Source organism: Aythya fuligula, chromosome 5, assembly GCF_009819795.1.
Source record: "Aythya fuligula isolate bAytFul2 chromosome 5, bAytFul2.pri, whole genome shotgun sequence".
Classification (NCBI taxonomy): Eukaryota; Metazoa; Chordata; class Aves; order Anseriformes; family Anatidae; genus Aythya; species Aythya fuligula.
Window position 1 is genome coordinate 10,159,019 of NC_045563.1, and position 12,538 is coordinate 10,171,556.

At 37.0% G+C, this 12,538-nt stretch overlaps 1 protein-coding gene across 1 annotated transcript in view; it reads right to left on the reverse strand.

Moving 5' to 3' along the window:
* Window positions 1-5,993: 5,993 nt before the first annotated feature.
* The window catches only part of TDRD9 (tudor domain containing 9), a 64,668-nt gene continuing 58,123 nt past the window's right edge, over window positions 5,994-12,538 (reverse strand). The window contains exons 33-36 of the mRNA XM_032189357.1: window positions 12,335-12,473; window positions 11,131-11,240; window positions 8,033-8,105; window positions 5,994-6,734 (exon numbers count right to left, since the gene is read on the reverse strand). Coding sequence (XP_032045248.1) covers window positions 6,642-6,734; window positions 8,033-8,105; window positions 11,131-11,240; window positions 12,335-12,473 — 415 coding nt within the window. The 3' untranslated portion in view covers window positions 5,994-6,641. The remainder of the gene's footprint in view (window positions 6,735-8,032; window positions 8,106-11,130; window positions 11,241-12,334; window positions 12,474-12,538) is intronic.

A 12,538-nucleotide genomic window follows, 5' to 3' on the forward strand; every position in this document is an offset into this window, starting at 1 on the left:
TCAAGATTCTTGTACAACACTGCCCCATTCCTGCTTGAATCAAGAAAATTCCTGCATCACATCTCTTCCTGACAAAGTCAGAAACCCACACTGCAGCCACACTCCTCTGCAATGTACGCCTCTGCAAGTTATAAAGAGCACATAAAAAGTACTGCAAAGCAAGAAAATGTCAAAGGTCCTTCTGTAAATGCCTGCCAGCACTAACAGCCTTGCGAGCCCCGAAGTTCCTTTTGATTCCAATTCCATAAATTGCTAATCCCCCAAAAGTTTAAGCATACAACATAACTCCTGTTTACCCCAGCACTAAATAAATGTGAAGAAGAACTGCAGACCATTTCCAGTACCTCAGGATACTTGGCAACTTTGGCCGATTCTTCCACTATCATTTTGCATTAATCAAGCAGTGGTGCATATACTATGATGTGTAGGTAATTCCTCTTGCACTTGGAGAAACTACCAAGAACAAAAGAAACGTGATACAATTTACACTGTAATCTACAGCCATATATACTTTTCTGTTCTTTACAGCAGGTGTTATAGCAATAAGCCATCATCTCTGTATGTTTCAGAACAGTTTACAGCAGATTTTCATTTGCTTCAGACAAGAACTAGTTCAGACTACATTAAAATTAGCTGTTGAAGTGATTCTGAACTAAGAAAACTTCTACCAAAAGATAGCTAGCTGAAGTTGACTGCACATCAATACTTACTATAAGATTAAAAAAAGGAATAAAGCAATACCACGCTAGAAGATCTAAATGCCTAGATTTATGGTTGTCAAACAATCATAATATCGATGTTGCTATAGCTGAAAAAAAAAAAAGTGACCATCTCAGTTCAAATAAATTGAAAAGTAGTAAAATTATTTTAATGAAAATTTGGCAGCAACAAAATGAAGACAGAAACCGGTATTAATAATTCTGTTGTCTTCACTGAATGCCTTTGGCAGCATGACAAGTTCCGAGTTGAATTTACTATCCGGCACATGCACAGAGAAGAGTGCAAGTCCTTTCTGTTTTAATTCTCATCTGTGATACGAACATTTACAACACAGTATTACAAAACAACCGTTCCTAGGATCACTTTGTTACCATCTGCATCCTTTTGTTGAAAGCATCACTCAGCAAGCATACAAATCTATCTACACAAGCCCTGATGTGTCTTCTGGAAGTGCTCAAGTACCCCAGGCTTCCCCTCTTGTATACTCCTCATCCTGTAGCACTACCACAGAATTGTATTAGCTGCTGCACAAGTGTAGTAGCTTCAATAACTATTTTAAGACCTGCCATCAGCAGCAATCACATTCATTTTGACTTTCAACTCTCTATATGTCTGCACTGTAAGCAAAAGCTCACGTAAAATACATGAGCAAGCTTTACAAATAGGTAGCTCAGATGCCTACAAAAGCATAAGCACACTTGAAAAGATCAACATTTCTGAACATGTTATATGCACTCACCTGTACCTCATAAAAATCAGATGGAAATGAAAGAGGACAGCCCTGCTTCCTTTGGAAATAAATCCTCTGAAATGGACACCAATGTTCGTCTTCATTTTTATGTTGACGCTCACTGCAGAATGCATATACTGCCATGTTGCAAGTGTCCACAGTCTGAGCAGGAGATCTGCGTGGTTCATTTAAATCACCCATGTCCTTACCGTCACACTGTTTGGGGAGTACCACGTGAAAATCCTAACCCTGCTTTGAGTTCAGTGCTGAATTTCCACAAGGAAGGAAAAGCTCATTTCAAATTGCTTGATTTCACACCTACAGGTATATTAAAGCCTAGTATTACTTCTGTCCTTGATGCCCTACATCAAACCTGAGTGACTGTCGCATTTTTTGTGAAAGGTTTGTCACTTTTTTAAAAAATGATATCCTTTTCTCTTTCCCTGTGTAGAAGTGTTCAGAACAATATGATTATACCAAAGTAACTGTAGAGAACGTGCTCAAGTACTATAAAGAAACAACTTAGGAACCAGAGATTGTATTTCTTCGATCTTTTAGTCATTTGTGTACTTGGAAAAACAGCTGGCATACTCAACAGACATAAAATTTTAGGTTTTGAACTACATTTTCAACCACACTTTGCAAACAAGCAAAAACAAAGCCAGAGCTTGGAAGAACTCTGGGTACTCCATGCACTGTGTGACTAGGAACAGTCTCCCTGTCCAGAGATCCACAGCATATTTATTTCTGTTCCCCATTTCCCCTATGAAACTCAACCAAAGCTCTTTATGGGGTGGCTCTTAAAAATGCATAATTTGCAAAGCGAGATAAACAAAACAAAAAATTTTGAAGCCTAACTATATGGTCAGTCTCCAAAAAAACATTTTCTTACCTTCCGCTGTCATTCACCACCTTTTAAAACCACCAGCTTGGTAGGAAAGCCGTACATTCTAGTTGCTTTCTTGCTGTTCTTTATTTCACATAGTTTTCCCCTACTTCAACACTCCTGTGTTCATAAATCATCTTCTACAATTCTCTGGTAACCTGTAACAGGTGGCTTCAGACCTTCCTATCTACGCTTTTGGAAAACAAACAAAAACTTTTTCACAATCACTGAAGGTTGAGGTTCTGGAGATCACAGGGGCCAATGTCCCTGCTGCCCAGGTCTACATGTATACGCAGCTTCTGAGCATCCCCAAAAATGGAGAGTTCCAGTTGACTGTCCAGTTCCAACCAGTCTCAGATACAACACCTCTGTGTTCCAGTTTCTGCCCATTACCTCATCCGGTCACTGGGCACCACTGAAAAGAGCCTGGCTCCATCTTCTGTAAACCCCTCCTTCAGACAGTTGATATACATTCACGTGAGATCCACCTTGAGCCCTCTCTTCTCTAGACTGAACAGCCCCAGCTCTCTCAACCTTTCCTCATAGAAGAGGCACTCCAGCCCTTTATCATCTTCATGTCTCTTCACTGGCCGTTCTCCAGTAGCTCCATATCTATGATTTTTCCACAGTCTAAAACTGAGTGCTAAAAAAGGTGTTTGGGAAAAAAAAAAAAAAAATACTCCCAATCTGTTCAATGCAAATGGAAGATGACACTGAAGTCTGGGCATTTTCAACACACTAGGTACTTCTGCCATTGCTGCTATTGTCTAGACTATGCATTGTTTTTTATTTTTTTGTTTTGTTTTGTTTTAAACACAGCAGCTTTCCTCAAAAATGCTAGCAGACGTTTGGAATCATTATTTTTGATACATAACCCATAACACTGCCATTAGGTTAAGATCCTGCTCATATCCTTCCTGCTCTCTCCTCTCAAAACCTGCCTTTCTGGAAACCACCTTACTCTGCACTGTTTAAGGATACAGGAAAAATTACAGAGATAATCTGACTGCTAAGGAGCGATTAATATACTCATTTGAAGAACAAAGATGGGTACTGAGGCTGAATGCAATCAGCTGGCTTGGGCTGACAACAATGTTCATAATAGCTTAAAAGAAATAGATTATGAAAACTGTTTTCCTTACATTGGGGATAGTAATGTTATCATTGCCTCAGGCAAACATGACAGACTTCAAATTGAGGCTACAGTAGTTCCAGCCCAACGATTTCCCAAACTCCACGTCACTGTCTGTCGTGACACTGTCACTCTTTTAGAGAAATTCATATGCTCTCTCAGTTTCAGCATTTTAATCACTGTACTTTGGGTTTGCCAAGTTTACTCAAGAGTCAGATGTTTCATACAGTTAATATATTGAACTGCAGTTCCAAAAGTGCCCCAAGTTGTCTTTATTTTTTGCCTGGCAGGCAGAAGTCTTCTGCCTAACTCATTTCTATGTTCTAATCCAGATGTAACCAGGATAAGTAGCAACCTATGAAAACTGCAAGTCTTCAGTATAAACTAAAAGATCTAGGCTGTTTACCAAATCTATTATCAGCTAAAACTCTTCAACAGTTGAAATTCTTTTCAAATACTAATTTACAGAAATGAGAAGTCATAAATCATGTAGCAACTAGCAACGGTTTCTTTTTTTTTTTTTATTATTATTTTTAAGTTGTATTTATCCATAATCGCATTCCACTGCACCTCACGTTCAAATTTGAGTCCTTTTGGCAAGGACTGTTTGTATTTGCATGACATATCTGCATCTGAAAGTTCTACACCTAACAGAGAAAATCTGAGTGCGGAGAACATCTATTGGTGTCATTTTAACTAGAGAATCCTGCATAAACAGGAGTAGGAGACCATAGAAGAGAGTAAGGCAAAGAACAGACTACATATCCTGACCAACCCTATTTAGTGTGTATACTTTGTTAAATGACATCTTATTACACTAGTGCTCATCCTTACTATGTAATTTTACTATTGCTGATTCCAAAGTAAAAGATGAGGTTTCAATCTTAAAAGGAATTTTTAGAATTAGTTTGACTCACTATGGAATCTTTAAAAGGATAAGTAAACAATATTCTTCACCCTGACATGTGGCAAAAGAAAACGTTTGGTAAAGGACAAAAAACTAGGCATTCCTCCAATGCATTTCCTCAAGTTCTGGAATTCAGTAGGGTAGGGAGCTTGAGTCCCTCACTTCTAACACCTATTGAAGGATCTGCCTTCCCTGGAGTTCCAATTATTTTCTGTACTTGTTTATATGCTTTGTTTCTAGCACAGCCTATGGCAGTTAAGTTCCAAAATTAATAATGTGTAATGGCAAAAAATATATATATTTAAAAATATAACTGCTACTTGATTTCATTGCAGCTGTGGGTGAAATTATGACTAACAATGAAGGTCCATCTTCAGACTTGCACTTATTGATAGAAGCACCTATCAACAAAATTAATCATTTTATCATTACCACTGAAGGCTGTGAAGAATTAAAATACTAGCTAATAAGACCAATACTTTACATTCAAATAATGTTTTTGCCTTGAACTTAGTGATGGAAGAAATACACAATATAAATGATTACTAGTGAAGAGTGACAAATGAAATCTCATTCTGACAGCATGAGCACCTTAAGATAAAAATTGGGACCTCTGAAGAGTTAAAAACAAAACAAAAATACCCCAATCCAAAAAAAAGTTCACACATATCAAGTTACTAATGGCAGATTATGGGTTACTGGACTGGCCTGGGGGGAGTTATTAACTCTTCTTGTTATAAGGACAAGAGCAGAAACTTACCAGTTTTATTTGGACACGAGCCATTACAGAGGATCTCTTCTTTACTGAAGGCATTAATTACATCATGCAAGTGGAAGTTCAAAGTGCAACAAGCACATTAACAACCCCAGCAGATGGCAGCACATGCACATGAATCAACCAGGAGAGCACAACACATTATCAATAGATTAAAAAATCTGATTATAGTAAATACATACTGTTCCTCTGTCAACTTCAGTATTCCTTATGAAGACTCCTTCTGAAGAAATTCCAAAATCTATGATATACATGATGTTATTACAAAGTTACCTTTTCCTACAGAAATTCCCATCACTAGTAGGCAGAGTGAAGATTTGCCATTCTGTGTGTTTCATTTACCCCCAAGGGTGTTTAGATGTAACACAATTTGTTTACAACACTCAGTTGAGAAATACTGTTGTCCAAGAAACAGTGTGTTAAGAAAATCTGTTAAACCATTTCACTATAAAGTATGATAGCTTATGATTCACAGGAATTACTAAAATGGATCTGAGGAAGTAATGTTACTGAATAAAGGAGGAAATAAGCTAATGAAATTGCCTAATATACAACTGCTCCTTTTCACTCTAAGTACAACTTAACATCATTTCTTTAAATTAATCATCACCCCATTTTCCCCAAATCTGCTTCCTTTTTTAATTTTAAATTGTGACAATTGTTTCTGTCTAGAAGACTAAGTATTACATGATCTTCAAATCACTGAGTTAAAACAGAAAAGATGAATATTCTTCCATATACTGCTTTTGTATTCATGTATTTCATGAACGCAATCACACGCCATTAATAACTAAATTTAACTTTTATTAAGCATGACTGCACAACAGAACAGACAAACCCATTTCAGTTCTACATATAACACTGAAACCACTGACCTCATTTTTAGTACTAAAGATCTCATGGATCAGAAAAACAAGCTGAAAAGATGAAACAAAGGTATAATGAATCAGTAACTCAAAAGCATTCTTCTGCCGTACAGGAAAAGGAAACATTATTTTTGTTGTATGAAAAAAATAAAAAATTGTATCTAAAGTTATACTTCAGATCAGAACATACTCCAAATCTTTGTCTTCCTTTGACTTTTTTTTTACAAAGACAATACCATTATATGACTTCAGAAACTACGAAAACTAGACAAAGAAAAATAAAGAAAAAAAATCACGACCCATTACTCATGAGCATTCAGACAGAAAAGGAACAAGTAAACCCAGGTTTGCTTTGTCTTTCATGTCCATTGTGATACACCTACTCAGCAATATTATTAAATTGAAAACTGCATCCTGCTTTAAGTAAGTTTGTTTTATGAATAACCATCTGCTCTAGGTCAGCATACTTTTGATTTAAAGAGCAAACATACATCAAGCTCTACTTCAGTACACTTACACTAATTTTAAGGAACAGTCTTGCAAAACAAACATCCAAGGCTTATCTAGAACACAATTTTTTAGACTACATGTAATACCTCTTCCTCTGAAGGACTTCAAGCAATACTTAAACATTCAACACAACAAGCTTATGTAGCTGATAAAGGCCATCTCTTTCCTGATGCTTTTCTGACTGGTCAATGATATGCTGTGAATCCACCTAATCAGAAGACAACAGATCAAAGTTACAATTCAGTCTAATAAATGCTTTCCTATACAACACAGTTAAGGAAAATACTGCCTTGTTCTACTTACTAAGGGCTTTGACTGTTTCAAATCATACTGGCATTTCAGTATGTTACCTATTTCAACATAAGACATTTTATAATAATAGTTCTTATCTCAAGATTTGCCTGAATCAGAATTCTATGCCACAATCATTTCCAGGGCATTACAGATAGTGTGTTAAATGATGACATAAGTAATGCCCTGAAACTGTTTAAACTAGAATGCAATCCTGATACAGGGTTTAGCCATTAACACGTTACAAAAAGCTAACCACTAACATAGCTGAGCAAGAGAGGATCTTGACAATACCAAAGAAAAAGCAATTTGTATATAAAAATACTTAGGCTTAAGACAGTAAGACACATTCTAGACCCTTACTGAATGCCTACTGGAAACATGTGCCCTTGGTGTTTATCCACTGTTGTCAGTCTTTCCAAAAGAGACCTAAATCCCTTATTTACATGCCTTAGAGTAAGAAAGTGACATGGAGGGTGCATATGCAATTCTTATTCCTTCACTCTGCAATTTCTCACTCACTTCTACTTAAGAATATGCACTCATTTATCATGAGAACCACACAAGGAATCTAGTGGCCTGCAGAGGCCCTTTAAGAAAGGTCAGATTTCTACGAGTAGGAAGCTATACTCCTCAGCTCTAACCTTCCCAGATTTCAAGAACACTGTCTTCTGATCCCATCACAGCAATTCTAAAATATAGCACATCTGTCAGCTTAAGAGGAAAAATTACCTGAAAAAAGAGCAACCCAAAACAAACTAAAATATGCATCCAGATAAATCCTGAAGAAAAGTTTATCTTTAATGTTGTAACTATTTAATAGGAAGAATACAAAATTTTAACTTCCAAAGGTAAAGCTGCCTCTACAAGCTCAACTCAAATATCATAGTGTTCTGTTTGAAAAGGCTAAACATCTGTACACAAAAAAAAGACTACAAAAATACCTTCTTGATGCAGGCAGATGCATGCAGAACGGTTTTTATGCCTAAAATTCAGTCCTATAGTGCTTTCAGTATCTTCAATTTTAGTATGCTTTTTTTTTTTTGTTGTTTTGTTTTTTTTTTTTTTTTTTTGTTTTTTGTTTTTGTTTTTTTACCCTCAGGCTCAAAAGACTTCCTTGCAAAGGAAATTCTACCTTTGACCACTTAACTAAGTATACTGGGGTACTCCATTTTCATATATTTATTTATTTTTAAATTGCATTTCTACACTTACTTGATTCCATTGATACGGCTTCTCATACCACTTAGGAACAGTATTATCTCGAGGTCGTGATTTGCAGATCAAACTGGAATTAAATAAATATAACCTTAAGAAATAAACTTGCATTTAATTATAAGAAATGTATATAGCAGGCACAGCCGTGTGTCTGTAAGGTGTCTATGCTGAAAGGAATCTTAAATTTCCATGTTAATTTAGTGTAACTGGTTCACTTACCTGTACTTCGCCCCTTTAGTTTAAGAAGTTGAAAGATAAACTTACAGGGTCAGTAAATGTGGGGTTGTTTTTTTTTGTTGTTAGTTTGTTTGAAGAAAGTATTATTTATTAAATTGATAAAGTACTAAAATTTGCAAATATCATTTATTCTGTACGTTTTATGCTTACATGCTTATTCACTATAACATATAATAAAGCTATTTTTAGGGCATTTTGTTTTGCAAGACAACTCTATTACTATAGATTGTCTGTCTGCTCCTGTTATTTCCTCAAGCTGTGCAAAGTACAGCAGTAGTAGACTTTAATTAATTCTGTCTAGATGTGTTTTTCAAATGCACATTTTAGTCTTAAGCAGCGGTGACACACTGTAAATATAATTAGCTTTCAAAAAAGTAATTAAAGATTGTTGAAGCTACATTTGTATGTATTTACTATTACTAACAAAATCTGTTTTTTTCTTCCTTCAAGTCCTTAAATTAAGGTGAAAAAATAGTCAAAATTATCAAAGATCTTAAACATAGGAATGGGACATGACAATAACCAGAGTATTCCTTTTATTCTGGATTCTTTTTCTGAAATTTCTGAAGTAACACATTTTTTTACCTTCTAGAAGAAAGAGACAATCACTTCTAGTTTCTTGATAGGATGACACCTCCCCACGATGCAGAACCCCTGCTGTAAGCTCCCAAGTTTAGCTGCCTGTGTCCCAGAGGCAAACACAGAACGGCTCAATAGCCTTGACTCAGACAGCCAAGAACCAACTGTGGAAAGGCCAGAAAGAGGTAAGAAAGGTAGAAAAAAATAGCAGTGGGACTGGTGGGACAGAATTAGTAGCAGCATAAAGATTCCAGGAGGGAAAACGTCACCACAGGAAGGTTTAAATCCTAAAGACCGACACCCAGAAGGCTGAGAATAGCTGAGAAAAGCTGTCAGCATCAGCACTGACTGAGCCAGTAAAGACAGCAACACCAAGGACCTGCGGTTGCTCCTTCCCTTCCTGACTGGCTGTAAATGTCTGAGCGACCAACCCCAAAGAAGTCCTGAAACAATACCAAGTGTTCATAAACTTCAAGAAATAGCAGTGACATTTCTGTGTCCTCAACTTCTCATCTTAGAGTTGACATCTGAGTGTAAACTGTTACTGTCACAGACAAACAGGCACCTTCAGAAACGTCTTGTGGTTATGCTTCTTTCTCTCTCCACTTTCCTTGAATTCTCCCTGCAGTTACCACATGAATCATGCAAGCAAACTTCACTCAGCTTTGAAGTCTAAACAGGGTAGTAAATGACAGTGTCCAAAAGCAACACAGACACCAACTGGCCTGAGGTACTAGGACACAAACAGGAAATTAATTATTGCATCAGCAGTACGTCCAACAGCTGGTACTTTAGCAAGAATTTTGCAGATGCGAAACACCAACAGGGAGCTGGCAGTTTGCACTGGTGCTACTTCACTTGGAAGTGCAAGTAGTGTACATCTCTGAGGTACAGCTTCCACGAAGTTCTTCCACCCCCTTCTGGATGTACACACAAACCACAAATAGCTAGCTTGAAGCTGACAAGTTCCTGCAAGAGATGTCTGCTGGTCAGCTAACCTATGCTAGGTATCATCTAGCCCACATCTTCTGGCAGTTTTCTATGGCTTTTTAATTTCATTTCCTCTTCAGTGCCTCAAAGGCTAAGACTGACTGCCCCTACACTTGTTAATTTATTATAAAATGCACTGTATTTCATTTTCTTTCCAATATTGGAAATTAAAGCAAGTACCCGTACTCCTTTAGTAAAGGCTGTTATCTTTTCACAGCTGGAGGGGAAAAAAATCAACTGAACAGGTACATTCAAAAAAAAACAAACAAGAAACACCTGAAAACTAATTCAGCATGAACAGCTTGCTTTGATAACCATTTTGATAACCTAAGGTATTAGCAGTTAAGCTTAAAAGCTTCTGATCTGTATCAGTATGAGAAACTACCTCATTTTGGCACAGTTACTTTAGAAGAGCTTACTGTAGAAAAGGGTCACATTTGCTAGACAGAAGAGCAATACTAGAGGGCACAACAACTTCACTTTAAGTTTAAGTCCAGTCAGCTCTTTTTTGAAATCTGTTCAATACAGAGCCAGGTAAGGATGAGGAAAGCCTACTGATGATGATGTAGAGAGCACTAAAAATGCACACTAAATTTATAAACGAAGGAAGATTTTTCATGGCATGCTCTGCCATCACAGACATTGGAAGTAACTGCTACAGGGAAACTTCATTGACCTTGCTCCCCTGAACCTTTCTCAAACACTGCAAGCTGGAAGAATTCTCAAGACTAGCTCCACTGACTTACGACAACCTTTTTGGAGTCAGTATTTCAGTTACGAGAAGCAGGGATGCCTGCTGGAGAAAAAGGCAGGTGGCCTTCCTTCAGTTCATTTCAGTTCACAAATTAACTTTGGACTTCCAGCAGCATCTCTCCTCAACAGGCCTGTTGAGGGAGGAAAGGTAGCACACACACAGTCTGAATTTCATCTAGAGGGAGAAAATCTGAATTTTTCTGTGCTCTTATGTCATAGGACTTCAGTAGCTTTGTCCTGGGTGCACAAAAGCAAAGACATCAGAACTGGTATCTTGTGGAACAGGTTTTACAGTCTAGGTTTTATGACTATTAAGTGATCAGGCTTCCCTGAAGAACCAGTGCTTCCACAAGCAGTCTAAAGTTGTTGAACATACTGCTTCATAAATAAGCAAAGTAAATTAAATGCATCATTAAATGTAAACACCCTATATTATCATTTCCCCAAAGCCTAACCTGAGCTATGCTTCAAGCAATCATTTATTTTGCTTTTGCTGAGAAAGTGAAACACAAGTTCTTATTTCTACAAATGATTACCTTAGAAGCATCTCACGAATGTTTTCCTGCAGCTGTGTCATTTTCTCTTGGTCAGAGTATGCTGCACATTCACAGAGCAGCTTATTAATGGCTGTCCTCAGGATGTTTATCTGTAAAAATAAGTGACAGAATATGAAGTACTATACACCAGTCCTAGTTCTGGGTTATAGCATATTGACATGTACAGAAGGTGGTTATGGCACCCATAAAACTCAATTTTAACTGAAATATTATTAACATAAGCAAAAACATCTGAAGCTTTAGAAACACTTCTTCCTCCAGATGCATCACTGCTGGTAGAAGAGGTTTATAGTTCCAGCTGCTTGAAATCGATCTTCAAGTTTAATCAGCTATGCTACAGAAGACACAGGCTACTTACCACTTGTCTGGATATCCTTCAACACAGATTCCTTCCATAGAAACCTTTAAGGATTTTCTCAATCTGTCCATAATTGTTAAAAATGCAACAGCTTGGTGCTACCATTACAGGTATGGTGCCATGATTACAGATATCACACACATCAAATCGATGCTTTCAAAAATAATACTTCACCTCATCTGCACACTAGCATGTCCACTACATCCTTAAAAAGCCTCTAGAATACACTGGTTATCTGCTATACCTGTACACAGAACTGCTCAGGTTATGTGAGGTCGTTCGGTATCTAAAATCTGAAGCACAGGTTAAATACAACTTACTATGCTGTACAAGAAAGCGTACATACTGTCCTCTGACAGACCTGTCTGCAAGTTACAAAAACACTGTATTGAGGAATACGAGGGCTTTTATCTATTGACTGATCTGCTCCGGGAGAAGCTTACTACAGATGACTTCTCAGAATTGTGAAATCAAACTGAAGATTGCAAAGAAAAACCACTATGCTCATCTTTAAAAACCAGTAATTCTAAAAACATAACAAATATTGATATCTGAGGAGTGTAAAATCAATGTAAACTTTTCTAAACAAAAGCAAAGTATTGTACTGTAATAATTGACTTTATTCAGTAAAACATATAGGGGGTAACTATTTTTCTCTGTTAGAAGCCCAAGGTTCTAAACAAACAGTACAGACACAAAAAGCTTCAACAATTTTCTTAAGATAGCCAACTGCTAGATTCTAGCTACTAGAACTGTTACCAAGTTCTGATGTACCAAATTCTACTTAATTCTTACTATAAGGCAAATAAATATACATGTTTTTACCTCTGATATGTCATCTACTCCAAAATGCACATCAAATGTCAGCTCCATGTCATTCTCTGGAAGCAGTGGAACCTGACGAGTCTGACTCCAACCCAAGCCACACAGAACACCAGTAAAATTCTTTCCACTTTCATCAATCCTGTACAAAGAAAATGGTCACACCTAGAGATTAACAAACTAAACTTATATGAAAACAGACTTAAT